We start from the raw sequence: 14796 nt of genomic DNA, 5'->3' as shown, positions 1-14796 counted from the left end.
ACATCAGTTTAATGTCCACATGTCGCCCCTGTAGCATCCACCCTGGTCTTGTCTACGATGCAAATGTTCAGGATTATGTGGACTTCCTTTGTGCCTTGAACTATAGTGCAAAACATATCAGGGCTGTCACAAAAAAAAAAAAAAAAAATCAAATGTGACAGCGCTAAGAAGTACAGCCTGGGAGATCTTGATTACCCTTCTTTCGCAGTTCCTTTTAAGACAGACTCAGGAAAATGTGGTAACAACAGGTTACCCACTGTGATCAAGTACACCAGGTCTCCGACTAATGTGGTGTTCCAGCAACATACAAGGTGTCAGTGTCTTCCGTAACACATTCAGTGAAGATAGCAGTTGCACCAGAAGAATTGGCTTTAGCAAATGCAATGAAATGAAGTACACCGCAACTTCCATGTCCTCTAGATTTACGAGACCAATGAGAAGTCATATTTATGGCCTAGCCAACTCCACATTCCAACACTACAAGCGATCCAGAGAATGATAGACACTCTGCACAACAGCTTAGATGTGTACAGGCGTGAACTCAAGTTATTGGATTCGTTTACATAATTTTTGCATCAAAAGTCACTAATATTAAATGAACAATAATAATTATGATTAGAAATGAATTATTTTTTATATGCATCGACGCTTTAAGTGGAATGATGTCTAATTAAAGAAATTTTCGACTCGTTCATGCCCTCAAATCAATCCAATTATTTATTTAAAAGTTTCAAATTAACAATTCGATCCTAATTATTCCAAAAATGTACTTGAATCATCAACTATCTTTGATCTTGTCGATATATGATATACATATTTTATCATATATACTTTTGTTTAATTGATACATGTCCTTATCTAACATGACAATTACAGTAGTCCACAAAATGATAACGGATCGATTTTATCAACAAATATGTAATATTAGTACGATTTTGTTAAAGTAGGTTTATTATCACTTACTATATCATTTAATTTTTTATTTTTGTGAATTTTTAGTATATATTTAATATTACATCATTATAGATTTCCAAAGAGCTCCATTTCAGAATGAAAAGCACATTATTTTATTTATTTAAACTAACAAGCATATTATTTTATTTATTTAAACTAATGAAGTTTTTGATAATAATTCATAAGAGTTTCTTCACAACATTTCATTCAAATAAACCATATCTGCTGGCTGTGTTAGGATTCTTGAAAATGCCTACGATGGCCATTGGATATCTGGTTCGTTAATTTTCCCCAATATTTATATTTTATTTCAATAAACTAGTCAAGCCAAATCTTATAGTGGGATATCACATATATTTTGCCCGTCTTAGTAAACATGAAAAATTGCTTTTCTTTAAATTACATGAGTTCCTATACCAAATTCATGATTTGGCTCAACTCATATACAAAGAATAAGAAATTGATAATGCAAGCACATTCCATTCTCGTCACAAGAGTTATGGCTCTCAGATATAAGCAAGCAATTGACATTAAGAAATCGAAGGTCAAATTTAATATTTCCCTTTACAGGTTCTTAAATCCACTCAGTTGGCTAACCAAATGATATCGTCTGTTGCCAGGAAATGGCACACTGGAATTCCAGGTTTTGCCTTTAAAAGATAAAACGCTACGTAATGAGCATTCCACGACGAGGTGTTCATATGGCAGACCGAAACAGCCTGCACTTTCATTCCATCCCGTCCAAGTAAAGGCACAACACGAATTAAAGTGTCAGGAACATTGTGACACTCATAGACTGCAAATGGACGAGAATCAGATTTGTGACATCCGGTCATTTTTCGCGCAATTACCTTGGGCATTGCGGTGATAGTGTACTCCTGCCACTTTCCAGGAAGAGCGGAGACTGGCTTAACATTTTCTCCCATGTGCTGATACACAAATTCCAGCATTTCTTCGAGGGAGGTCACACAGACTGCCTGCTCTCGTGAAACCGCTGACCCGCATAAAATTTGGCTGTTGTTGAGAGCCTCGGGCTGGGGTCTCTTCAGTAGAGATGCAGATGGAGGGCCTAGATTGGTGAAAAGCAGAGGCATCTTCGTTCCAATTCGATTCACGTCTTCATACCGGTGGTAGACTGTGAGATTGATCATGTCAAAGTTGATGCTTTCGAGCATAGCATCAGAGGCCTTGTTATATTTTAGTTTCTGATCGATGATATGATAAACTTGGCCTATCGTATCGAAGCCAACCCCTTCAGACAAATTTTTGTTAGCCAGGGCTTGGACTAATTGGCTCATATCAAGTATATGATCAGGATACGGTGCGTATTTGGCGGTTTCTAGATTGGCTGCATTCTGGTGACGAAGAATTGTATTATAAAGTGTTTCGAGATTTTGTTCGGTGTTAATTCTGTGGTTGGCAGAAACAGAAACAAAAAGGAGGGCAGCCATGAGAAAAACTGAGACAGCCATTGTTTAAGTACTTCTGGGGAGAGTGTGTTATGAATGAGATGGAACAGAACCTGTGAAAATGATAATATAAATACTAGAATGAGCATTGAATAGGTTGATATCAGTTGTAAGTTGCAACTGATAACTAGCTTTGTACCTTCTTCATATTAGCTGTCTCAGTATAGTAAGTCTTAGAGCAAGTCCAACAGTTGACCTATTTGGTGTCCTAAGTCATAATATAGGGCATTTGATGAAAAAACTTGCTCCAACAATGTCCTAGTGATGCCCTATATCACTAGGACAATCCATTCAAGCCCTATTTTTGAGGCACTCTCTCTCCTTGCCCTATCTCATATTTTATAATAAATTCTTACCAACACTCTTTTTCTCTCTCTATTTTATATTATGTTTTAATGATGAAAGTGAACTTTTAATAATAAAATATTAAACATATAGTGAAAATAAGGCACATTGTTGGAGTTGAAGCTAGTAGAATATGTCCTAAACTACTAGGACATAATTTTTTATATTATATTTAGGGCTCCAACTAGGACACTGTTGGACTTGCTAGCTGTGTACATTGGGCAGTTTTTGAAGAGTTACATTCTGCGGCTTAGTTGTCCATGGGGTCTGCATGGTTCGGATTAGTCGGTTTACCGGAATTGAACAACTCAACCCAATCAAATCAGGTTTTCAAATTTCAAAACAACCCGAACCATGTAAATCCTAAAACCAAACCAATTTGTATGTTTCGGTTTGGATCGGCTTATTAAATATATAATGAAAAAAATAAACAAATGCTCAACTCTCCTATGCATCTCCTATGCATACCAGTATAATCAGATCAGACTACTCGGTAAAACTGAAACATGTACCGCTAGTAACTTAAATATTTTATAATAAATTTTCTGAGGTAAGTTAACAAACTTTACCTTTGAAAACATTGCATAAAATATATCATTTGGTGAACAATAATCATATATTTGTAACATTAATCACTAATTTGGACAACATAATATATTTAAAATATATTCGGGTGTTGGGCTATGCATATATATAATATTTAAAATATTTTATTTTTTATTCGGGTTGGATTGGTTCAGACTTCAGCCAAAAAAACTCAAACCCGTAACCAACCCAATTAAATCGGGTTGATATTTCTTTAAACCAAATACCAGGTTAAAAAAATTTGGATTGGTTCAGTCGAAAAGTGATCAGTTCGAATTGGTTTGATCGATTTACCGAACCGTGTACACCCTTAATTGTCCATATATATTAACTGAATACAGTAGAATACAGTACAACATCCTAAAGGCACGGGTTAAGAGTGTATTTATTACACTACAAACATACTTATTCTTGTATTATAACATTTTCTCAAAATAAGGTTTAATTGCTTTTATGTCTGATTTTCTTTTATATTTCAAACGGAAAGAGTATGGCATTAGTAAAATGCTTTATAAACCTTAAAATACGTGTAATATAAAAAAATCTATATAAAAATGAGTGAGACCGAAGAAATAAGTCCTAGTGTGTGGGACCGAAGGCAGGGCGGAGGGAGATTGAGGCTCGTGGGGTCACTGGACCCCACTAGACTTTTCAATTTTTCGATATATTTATATATGATATATATGCATGTATGCATAAAACCTAGCTGATTGATTTTGTTAAATGGGTATCTATTTGATTAGTAAGGATTAACTGGTTCATATCTTTGGTCTAATACTACTCTTGGTTATAAATTATTATCAATGATGCTTCCTATGTCCGAGTATGCATGTCTTTTTAAAAAATCAAATTTGTCCTATCAATTCTTATTTCTATGCAAGTTTAAGGGCAATATTTTACTAATTTTTACTAATTTTTTTTGCCCCCACTACCATTTAAGGCTGGCTCCGCCACTGACCGAAGGAATATGTCCTAGAGGCGGGATAAAGAGTCAATGTATTCACATAAAGAATATTAGGATGACAAACGGATCGGTTGAAACGGGTTTGGTAAAAACCAGCACTTCCTCAAAATGCTTAAAAATCTCAATACAATCTTCTATAATAACATGAAAATTAGAATCAGCAATACAAAAGAACTGAAACTCGTGAATCAGGAAAAAAGAAAACCTACAAAAGAACAATCTTCACACGATCATACAACACTTCTTTTGTGTAGTTGGAATACATTTATAACATTTCATCAGCAATGGAAATGTTACAAAGGATAGCTTAAAGCCACGTTGAGTAGTCGAATCCCACAGTAGCCTCTATTTCTTTTCAGGGGCAAAAAAAAAAACACTATTTACTACCAGCTTTGAAAGTGCTTTTAGTTATGTCTAAATCCTTGTCTTGATCCACACTGTTCTTGTTGAACTCCATGCCCTGAAATGTGAGTTTGGAAGACCTATATTGGCTACCAAATCCAGTGCCAAATCCCCATCCAAGGCCTAGCCCAACTCCGCATCCTCCCCCTTCACAAGCGCCAATATATATTGAGGGAGATGATCAGCACAGTGATATTAGAAGTATCAAAGAGGTCTACTGTAGAATGTGCCACAAGAAAACTAAAGTTTTAGTGTTTACCTGCACCAAGACCCAGGATATTCATAGGCATACCTGTATCAAAATTTTAACCTTATGAAATCAGAATACCACGTAGATGGATCTAAACTGAGAAGCATAAAACATAAAAGTGTCCGTAGTAAGTTTTGAGTAGTGCATTAGATATCAATTCATTTCCATTTAGTGGGAAGGATTGAATCTCTAAAGTCTACACTATAGTTTGTTAGCTAATACATATAAAATGAAATTTACAAGAAATTGCTAAAATAATAAAACTGTGAGACTACTCTATGACACATGATCCTGTAAAAGATTTTAACAATTTGAAAGATCTCTCTCAATATATGCTATGACCGTTATACTCAACCAATCATCTCATATATCACTGCAAATATGCAATGTAATGTCTAATTTTGAGAAATGTAGTTATAGTATCCAAATCATTCAATTCAAAACATCAACTGATGATAGTACTGATAATGCGCCAAGGATTTTGACATTAATATCATTCAACAAAATTGGAAACAAGGTAACATAAATCTATTTGTACAACCATAAATTTTGACTCAGAACTAAGATAGGACAATAAAGTTAACAAGTCAATTCACTTTCTAATCTTAGACCCGTCCATTAATAGAAGACCGAGTTCATAAAGTCCTAAATCATGAGTCTTATCAGAGGAATTATGCAATTTGACAATTGAATGTCTGGTGTTCAGATAGTTGTTTGTGGTTTTTCTTGCATAATTCTGTGATATATAATTCACTTTTTAAATAAATTCGCTTCACTTCGATGATCCGTGACTGCGCGAAGTGAGGCTTTATGGGACCCTAGCCCCTTGGTGCATATCAGGTGTTTAATAACATTGTTATGTAGTGCTCAGGTCCTAAGCAACCTATTTTGGTGTAATTTCTGAGGCGTGAAGCTGAGGGGTTGCAGAGAGCAAATCAACTATGGAGACTGCGACTGTGACGGTAGGCTAAAAATTTGTGGCAGCAACTCCTAAGCATGGACTGAGGGACAAGAAGGCAGCCTAAGAGTCTAGGGTGAGAGGAAGAATGCCAACAGATATTCTCACTATGACATGGGCAACTGACTCACTAATACAGTTTATTATTAAAAACTCCTGAACCCATCACCCCTTTCTTTAAAAAGTTTCTGAACTTATCAGAGTTCGGACACTAAAAAAAATCACCGGACTTGTGCAGTTGCGCGTGCCCTGATTTCTTTCTACCCTTCCCCTGTTGCAATGCTGATTACTTAATAAACTTCATAGTAGTCTTTGCAAAAACATTTCACATAGAAGAAGTATTTTCTATTAACTTAATATAGGAATAACAAGGTAAGCTCCAAAATTCAGACAGAGAGCATAGAAAGACATCAATGCATATTATTTCATAATCCGAAGCTCTAAATCCTAATAGAATAATCAATTTTCTGGTGTCTGCACTCAATTTGACTGAAGACTTCTTTCCATAGTGCACTCTGTTATTCATATTTACCCAAATTATACAAATCTAGTTATAGATGTTGAAATGTCTCTGTGTCTACGACATCAACTTGGAAGACTTTATGCCAATTTGTATTAATTTAACTGAAAATGAACAAGCCAATAAAAAGTATCATAATCGAGGTTTGCTTCTTCAAAGCACAGGGATTGAAATTTTAGAGGACATGTGAAAGACGCATCAGCATGACTGGTAAATTCTTCAGATGGGCTACATTCTACAAGGCCTGATAGTATACGAGGAATAGTACCCGCTAGTGTTCTCAAAAGTAAACTTCCGTAACTAGTCAGAACCAAACTATCATTAAAAAACAAAAACGTTAAGCTAAAAGCCAGATAGCACATGAGTTCTTGAGAAGGCATTCCAGGGCCGTTCGTCATGAGTTGACCTATAGCTCTTAGATCAGCTAATTCAGATTCACTGATTACTTCTTTCACAGATTCCAGTAACAATTTCTTCTCTCCTCGGAACTGTACCATGTATGCTGCTCGCTCGATTCCAAATATCAGAAGATGTGTGATTCTCATTGAGGCCCTACAATATTTACATAGTACACTGCAACTCCGCGATATATTCAAGCAATAACTGCCTACATATTACCTTAAATTTGATATCTCATTATCTATTTATAACTTTAGGCGGAAAATAAAAACATTATAACTAAAAGCCCGTTCTCTCTAATTTCTGACGCAACAATATCTGTCACCATTAAAAACCAAATCATTCTAAGCGGGGTGTATTCGATTGGGATTTTAAAGGAATTTTTTTCATTCATGAAATCTAAGGGTATTCAATTGGGATTGTTTAAAATCCATTAAACTCCCAATCGAATACACCAAAAAATCACATCAATTTGGGTTTCCTATAGACATAACTCAGCCAAGCGCCAATCTTCCACTAATTAATTAACATTGTCCACTAATTACCACAAAACACAAATAGCAACATAAACCAACCAAACGACAGGAACCATTATCAATCAAACACATTCATTTTCCAAAACCTCAGAATAAAATTTTTCACTAAAATCAATCGAACCATCGAAAACTATCAAAAATTACCTCCAAAACCCCATCCAACACCAAATCCACAACCCACACCAAACCCTGAAAAATCAACACAACTCCATCAAACAATTCAGTTAAAAAAAGCACGCACACGCATATGGGTATTCGAAAATACAATCAATAAGTACTTACCAAATCCAATCCCAGCCCCCTGGAAGTTTGTGAGCACCATTGCTGAAAAAAAAGAAGAAGGAATTAAGTAGCATATACATACAAATATACGTCCATATAAAGAGCAGAGAAATGAAGTATACTTACAGAGAGTGATGAACAAAAACCCCAATTGAGAGACTTCTGAGTTCTGGGTTTTTCTTTGACAGGGAGTTCTTGGTTAGCTGATGCGAGTGAATAATAAAATTAAATATTAATTTTTATTTTTATATAATAAATACAAATTAATTTTATAATTTCTATGCCTAATACCTAGAATATAATACTACCGAAAATGATTAAGTTTTTTACGGAATGATATAGTGTTGTCAAATTTCTAGTTATTCACTTGATGCGGGAGTAAACTATATACTGAATTCAATAAATTTTTCGTGATATTGTAATTTATGATTATTTTTATAAAGAAATTTATGATCGTTAATATAGGATGTATTATGTATGATGGTGTTCCTGTAGTTTAATATTCGACACTGGATCTAAAATTCTTGAGGTTCCAACCAAATCCAGGTATGTTTCATTTAAATAGAATGACAACTCGTATGGATAAGACAAGTTTCAACTTATAAGTCAGATATTAGTTTTTTTCGATAATTACTTTTATTTTTGAAACATGATTTTTAAAAAATTCAGAAGACTATTTTTAAAAATAATCAATAATAATTTATTATTATATTAATAATTTTACACCCAATTTATTGTTAACACCAAAAAAATTATTCTGACACTGTATTAAAAATTAAGTCAGATGGCCCGTAATATTGGTTTGTTATTTCACTTTAGGACATGAAGTTCGAGATTTTGTACACCCTTGTCTACACTTCTGCCCCTGGGTCTTGTCGACTTTAGAGCTTACTAAAATGAATTCCTTCTTACCCTGCTGCAGAAATGTAAGGTTCGATGAAAATACGAACAATCGTCATTATAGGGTCATGTTGGTTTTATCAGATGGCGATGTAGTTGTGTTGCTGGCAAAGTTTGTTAGCATTAGGTGTCGCGGAGATGTCATGAAAGTGAGTGATGAATGGACTAAAGCTTGTCTGGTCTTTATCATTGAGTTTGTAGGGCAGTGCCGCAATGGCGTGTTGCTTTCAGAAAGGAATAAATAGCAACGAGAATGTAGGACATGTCTTTGAATCCGAAGTTGCAGGCGTAATGGATTGAAGTGAAAGAAGATTTTTCTGCAGATTATGACTGCAGTGAAGGACAGGTCTAATGGTGTTGTGATAATGCATGTGTTCTTAGATACGCAGCACAGGATTCAAATTTAGTATAGATTTGTAGAAATCTAGATCAGGGTGATGCTTGCAGCTACTGCAGAGCAGAATTTCCTGAACCCCTGTGCTTCATCATTAAATACACCAATCCAGAATCATGGCTACTTTTGAAAGAACACAGGAAACAAATTGAATCAACGAGGAAGTAACAAACATCGGACTGTTTCATACCATGCGTCAGAAGTGTCCTCAGTTGAAAATGGAACTCCCAAGTAATAGTTGAAAGAATTACCAGACTCGGCACATTCTGAAAATATATACATATTTTTGGAGAATCATAATCAATTTGCAAAACCTCTGCCAATTGCAATTCTAACTTGCAAGAATCTAGATATAGCCTAACATGTGGAATTTTTCCAACACGTTATAAGTTATAACTAATTTCTGGCATATCTATTATCAATGTAAAATCTGTTACTGGTTGCAAATTTGGTTCGATGAGCTGCAGCTGCAACGGTATTCTTTGCTCTTGTGTTCTGGGGAATCTCACATGTTTCACTGCTAGAACTATGTCCTATTTCAGCAGGAGGAATGAAGCATTCTAATGACAGACCTGGAACATTAAATGCAACTTCTTCGATTGTCCATGCCTCTTCCATCCTCGTCTTGGTGTGACTCATTGCTGTTTCTCCAAACCTGAAAAGGGTAACCACTGACCGCCCTGAGTGAGCAATCATGATTCCCTCAACAGACCTATAGTCATCCAGAAATGAATTGATCGTGGTTTCCCAATAAACAGCATCACCGCCAATGGTTTGCACACGAGTCAAATGAGAGTCTTCTAAGTGTAGGAGGAGCCCTGTTTTCTGGCTGAAATAGCCAAATAAGACATGTCGTATGATCTCTGCTGGACCTTCACTCCTTGCTTTCAAAGTTTGTGGATCAGCCCTAAGTTTGAGGATGAAACAATCCTCTCCATCGATCTTTTTTTCACCTATGCATCTTGCATTAGTAAACATATTTGCAGTTGTTCGTGGGTCAAGACCCTACAAGCAAACAATAAGTCCGATAATCAATTCCCAAAGTAAATCAAAAGAATATAAAGCTACAAAGACATGAATGAGTGCAGGCATTTTCACCTGAAGAGCACGGCGCAATGGTCTAACAGGACCCTTAGCAGCATGTGAACCAAGCCATGGTGTGTGCCTCCATACAAGTTTCCCATTGCAACCAGCATGAATCTTGCTACCACCAAGTGCAACCTCAACATACCACATGTCTGGATTCATCTGCCACAAAACAAAGCCACCAGATTCTGTTGTTCTAGAGGAATTTCTACTCTTAACCGCTTTTCCAGCTGTCTCACTATCAAAGGCTAGCATCCGCACCTTCCCCGTTGCATATGCATTGTGAATACAGTTGTGAAATTTCTGCCCTCCCGATGCTGCTATGTACTGTTGCAATATGTACTGAGCAGATGAAGATTCCTGCAACAACAAAAATTTAGAGTCAACATTTAACTTAATGTCATCAATTTTTGTTAAATTGTACCTTTTAAACTATTGAGGCAGTATTACAACCCCAAAGAAAAGCTATCTAAAGGTTGTAAAGCACACACTATGAAACACACAACGCCACAGACAAGTCCAATTGTAACTCAAATATTAGTTTTCTTCCGAAAAATGGAAAAGAACACATTGAAATCTCATATAAAGATTGCTAAAATAGGTAGCATTCAGCAAAGGAGGACTAAAATGGCGATTTTGCGTTTTTCAAACACACGAGTCTCACCTTTAGACCATCGCCAACTACATATAATTGCAGAAAGGTGATCCCACATCAAAGGTTCTATGTTCAACCACTGTAATAATCTATTTCAACAACGTTTGTTTTAATCTATATGATTCAGTTTAAGCAGATTGGAGGATATGGGTTAGCATTGTAAGAAACAAATCATGCATGAAAAGAAACAACACTCTTCACAAGAAAATGAACAATATTTTCTTAAGAATACTGACCAACTAAAGTGCACCAATAAAGTACATTATCAAAAGTACCAAACTGCAAAACATGGAACAAATTATAAATATGCTTCACAGTACCATAGAATAAGACCTGGACCAAGATTCTAGTTGGTTTCGACGTAAGTATTTAAATTTTTGTACGTGTAATCAAATATTTAAATTTAAATATTAATCACACAACAAGAATTAAAAAAATTATTTAAAAATATACTACCCCGTCCCGCTCATTTCTATACAGTTTTTTTCTCACACGCATTCTAAAACTTTTAAATATAGTTCTATAATTTATTTTAAAAAAAATTTGTTTTCAAATAAAATTTAAACATTAAATTTTTGTTAAGAAGAAAAAATAATGTTATAATTAATTAAACTGTATTTTATAGAAATATTAAAAATAAGTGTTGGTATTCTCTTCATTCCTACGTATACATGTATACTAATCAAATACTTGCTAATCAACAGGAGGGAGCAGTCAGCAGAGTAATGAATAAAAAAAAATAAGAGATAATAGAGTTAAAGGGCAACATACAATGGGAGTATCTTTGATGCTAAGATGAGGAAAAGGCTCATTCCAGCTAACATGCACAGGAGCCAAAGGCGCCCCCAACACACCCATAAGCATCCTCAAATCCGACGGTGCACGGCTCAGTGGGGCCCTCATCCACTGACCCCACTTCCAATCTCGACCGTCCATTCCTTCCTCTGTATCTGGGCCTTCTCTTAATGGCGCCAAAGCTTCAACAGGCCTGAGCCCACCGGATTTTTCGGCCAGAAACTCCTGCATTGCTACCTGGGTCACCCTTTTCCGGGTCACAGAACCCGAGACTGACCCGCCGGAAATGCTTTTCCGGCGAGTTCTTCCCGGAGAGAGGCCTCTTACGACTTCTTGCTTTAATGCAGAAAAGAAGCCTTGTTTTTTCTCCATTATTTAGTGTATTGCAGAGACAAAGAGCAGTTGCTTTCTGTCTTGTGACTTATCTAGTTTAGATTATGTAATAAAATGAAGTGTGCATGTAAATAGTGTAGAGCGTGTGGATTTATAGCTGCACATATGTGATATGTTTAAATTTTAATGTGTTTGCGAAAGAAAGCAGAAGGTAAATGTTTAAAGTCACCGAGTGTTTGTGTGTGTGACTGTGGTATGTATTTCGAATATGTACATATAACGTCCTCCGCACTAAAAATTGAAATTAATCGGTTAACTTACCCCTGTAAATCTATGAATTTATAGGATATAAATTTTTAGTTAAATCAAAATATATTTGATAACTTAATAAATATTTTTTAAAAGACTAATATAGACACAATGTTACGACAAAAAACAGATGTTTTTAATTTAAATTGAAAAATAGATGTAAAATTTTAAGGAGATGTTAGATGAGAATGTAAATTGACAATGAAAACGAGTATTTCAAGTATTGAGTGAAAATGGATTCACGTTCCATGCTATGAAATGACAAATACAAATGCCTAATATAATATTACAAAATAGCGAATCCAAATATGAAAGATTTCGATTATCCTTAACTAAGTTTATTACTATTCATTATTTATTATTCATGAACAAACGCCCCAAAAATATGCGGTCCTAACATACATTAGTGGTATATTACTATATTTATGCAAAGTGAAATATCGGGTAGTGTAAATGAGTTTGTCGTTCTAGTTGTGAGTTTGTTGCGAAGATAACGGTAGGGAATAGGTTGGTAATAACGAAATGGCATTTGTCAGAATCGGGATATCTGACTTCTTATCTAACCTGAGAATTTTTCAGATCTTGTCGTAATCATCTTTCTGTTTTTATTTTGTGTTGCTGGTTTATTGCGGTAAAATATCTATTTTATGTGGCACCGTATTGAAAAAAAATAAAAATATGAGAAAATTAGGATAATTTCAAATGATCTTTGTATTCTCGAGTCATAAGAAAATTATTTTATTGAATATCAAACTATAATTTTTAAAAAAAATTACATTAGTAAATAAACTTATACCAGTATTACAAGTATCTTTTGGTTTAACCCCATTACTTATTTTTCATTTTTTCCGTTTAATCTTTTTGGATTTTCGTTTTTTCCGGTTGTTTCCATCCTAAAAAGATATAGGAGCATAAAGTCGAATGTCTTATATGTATTTATTTTATCTGTTTTTACTTTTTGAAAATTTGGGAGTTGGTTGTGAGTGTGGTGTCGAGAGACAATTATAGAAGTTTATAGATATCGAATAATTTAAATGTAAGGATATATTATATATATTATATACTCACTCCGTCCCAGCAGGATGTTTACGTTAATTGTTTGCACGCATTTTGAGACTCTTATAAAGTATAGTTCAATAATGTTTTTTTAATTTTTCTTTTTTTGAATAAAAGTTTAAACGTCAAACTTTTTTCAGGATTTTTTTTAAAAATAAATATATAATGTAAGTATTTTTTATAAAAGTTTTAAAATGCATGTCAAAAAGTAACGTAAACTGATGGGACGGAGGGGGTATAATTTAGCGAAAATATATAAATAAATAAACATGAGGCCTACAACGCTCTTCCTACTATCTACCAATAAATTATCAATCCTTTTGTACGTATGTGTGTGCAAAAGTATATGGATAGCAAACAAAGACCAAAGTACAAGGGGTTGAAAAACTAGGTGCATAGTGACTAGCGAGGTGTGGACTACTCAGCTTTGTGCCGCAGATTGCGGATACAAATGGGTAGGCCGCTTCTAGTTGACCCATACACTTTAACCTCTACGCTTCAATTATTCTACTCCTACCAAATTAGGCGGGAGAAAATGCCTGAATTTCATGATTCGAGGCTGAAATATCCTGAAAAAAAATATAATAATCTGAAAATGTGATCGCTAATATAACAATAAAATATTATATCATAGAGTGTTAAATTTGTGATAATAAAACACTGAACTACACAATATAATATTTTAGTTTTACTCCCTCCGCAAGAGAAGCGGCACACATTTTAATGCTCCTCTAAAATATAATTCTATAATTTATTTTTTTAATTTTATTTTGAATAAAAATTTAACTATTGAATTTTTATTTAGAAAAAAAATCTTAAAAATAAGTTCTAGAATCATATTTTATAGAATCATTAAAGTGCGTACCAAATAGTAAACATATAGAATTAATTGAGACAGAGTGAGTATTATTATATGAGTTTGAACTTCAAACATTAGATAAAGTAACGAATGTTACATAATTTTACTTTAGGGATTTTAAATTTTGCAGGTATTTTCATATGAGTTTCGGCTAAAAAAAGGATAACATTGCAAAAGATAGCCTTTTCAAAACATGTTATAAACGTTGAATGTTAAAACGTTATAAATATTATGTATATTATCAATATAGGGTTAATGACTGATTTTTCATTCTAAATTTTACTCGTGTTACATTCATTTCTTTATACTATTTGTTGGATGTCATTCTCAATTTTTTATATTTTAAAAAAAAAAAATTTGTAAATTTTTATAATATTATAATTTATACCACGACTTTCATCTACTTCTACGAATCTACTAATTAAATTGTAAAAATACCATATTCACTTCCTCATTACTTTCTCTGTCCTATCACTCTCCATCCTCCCTGCACACTTTCTCTCTCCTCCCTCTCTATCTCCACCTCGGCTCCTCACGTTCATGATTAATAGCAATCGGCATTACATCTTCAACTCTCTTGAACATGAAAATTCATACACACATTTATGCATACACAGATGCAAAAATACGAGCAGAGCACATGTAGAGAGATTCGGGAGCGGTGAAAGAGCCTGAGCAAACAGAAGCGGTGGGGCAGAACGATCGCATAGAGGAGAAAACGCCGAGAGCGATTGAACGATGAGGT

General features: G+C 34.5%; 3 protein-coding genes across 3 annotated transcripts; all 3 read right to left on the bottom strand.

Moving 5' to 3' along the window:
* Nucleotides 1-1334: 1334 nt before the first annotated feature.
* LOC108212023 (BURP domain-containing protein 6) lies at nucleotides 1335-2427 on the bottom strand. Its single transcript, XM_017383753.2, has one exon. The coding sequence runs from the start codon at nucleotides 2424-2426 to the stop codon at nucleotides 1539-1541; it is 888 nt and encodes a 295-aa protein (XP_017239242.1). The 5' UTR covers nucleotide 2427; the 3' UTR covers nucleotides 1335-1538.
* Nucleotides 2428-4398: 1971 nt separating this feature from the next.
* Nucleotides 4399-7931, bottom strand: LOC108211317 (protein TRIGALACTOSYLDIACYLGLYCEROL 5, chloroplastic). Its single transcript, XM_017382882.2, has 5 exons — nucleotides 7791-7931; nucleotides 7665-7706; nucleotides 7527-7571; nucleotides 4979-5011; nucleotides 4399-4866 (listed from the first exon to the last, which is right to left on the bottom strand). Exons 2-5 carry the CDS (start codon nucleotides 7702-7704, stop codon nucleotides 4694-4696), a joined length of 291 nt encoding a protein of 96 aa, XP_017238371.1. The 5' UTR covers nucleotides 7705-7706; nucleotides 7791-7931; the 3' UTR covers nucleotides 4399-4693.
* Nucleotides 7932-9123: 1192 nt separating this feature from the next.
* LOC108211729 (uncharacterized) lies at nucleotides 9124-11983 on the bottom strand. Its single transcript, XM_017383406.2, has 3 exons — nucleotides 11471-11983; nucleotides 10057-10404; nucleotides 9124-9963 (listed from the first exon to the last, which is right to left on the bottom strand). The coding sequence occupies exons 1-3, from the start codon at nucleotides 11864-11866 to the stop codon at nucleotides 9355-9357; spliced, it is 1353 nt and encodes a 450-aa protein (XP_017238895.1). The 5' UTR covers nucleotides 11867-11983; the 3' UTR covers nucleotides 9124-9354.
* Between the last annotated feature and the right edge of the window lie 2813 nt (nucleotides 11984-14796).

The sequence above is a fragment of the Daucus carota genome, chromosome 3, assembly GCF_001625215.2.
Source record: "Daucus carota subsp. sativus chromosome 3, DH1 v3.0, whole genome shotgun sequence".
Lineage (NCBI taxonomy): Eukaryota > Viridiplantae > Streptophyta > Magnoliopsida > Apiales > Apiaceae > Daucus > Daucus carota.
Note: the sequence above shows the minus strand (reverse complement) of the source record. Positions and strands in the feature narration are given on the sequence as shown.

Coding starts and splice junctions, on each gene's coding strand:
- LOC108211729 (XM_017383406.2), bottom strand. CDS start 11,866: ATGGAGAAAAAACAAGGCTTCTTTTCTGCATTAAAGCAAGAAGTCGTA. Junction 10,405..11,470: donor GCATCAAAGATACTCCCATT/GTATGTTGCCCT, acceptor TTGTTGTTGCAG/GAATCTTCATCTGCTCAGTA. Junction 9,964..10,056: donor CATTGCGCCGTGCTCTTCAG/GTGAAAATGCCT, acceptor GTTTGCTTGTAG/GGTCTTGACCCACGAACAAC.
- LOC108212023 (XM_017383753.2), bottom strand. CDS start 2,426: ATGGCTGTCTCAGTTTTTCTCATGGCTGCCCTCCTTTTTGTTTCTGTT.
- LOC108211317 (XM_017382882.2), bottom strand. CDS start 7,704: ATGGTGCTCACAAACTTCCAGGGGGCTGGGATTGGATTTG. Junction 7,572..7,664: donor GGGGGCTGGGATTGGATTTG/GTAAGTACTTAT, acceptor TTGATTTTTCAG/GGTTTGGTGTGGGTTGTGGA. Junction 4,867..4,978: donor TATCCTGGGTCTTGGTGCAG/GTAAACACTAAA, acceptor GCGCTTGTGAAG/GGGGAGGATGCGGAGTTGGG.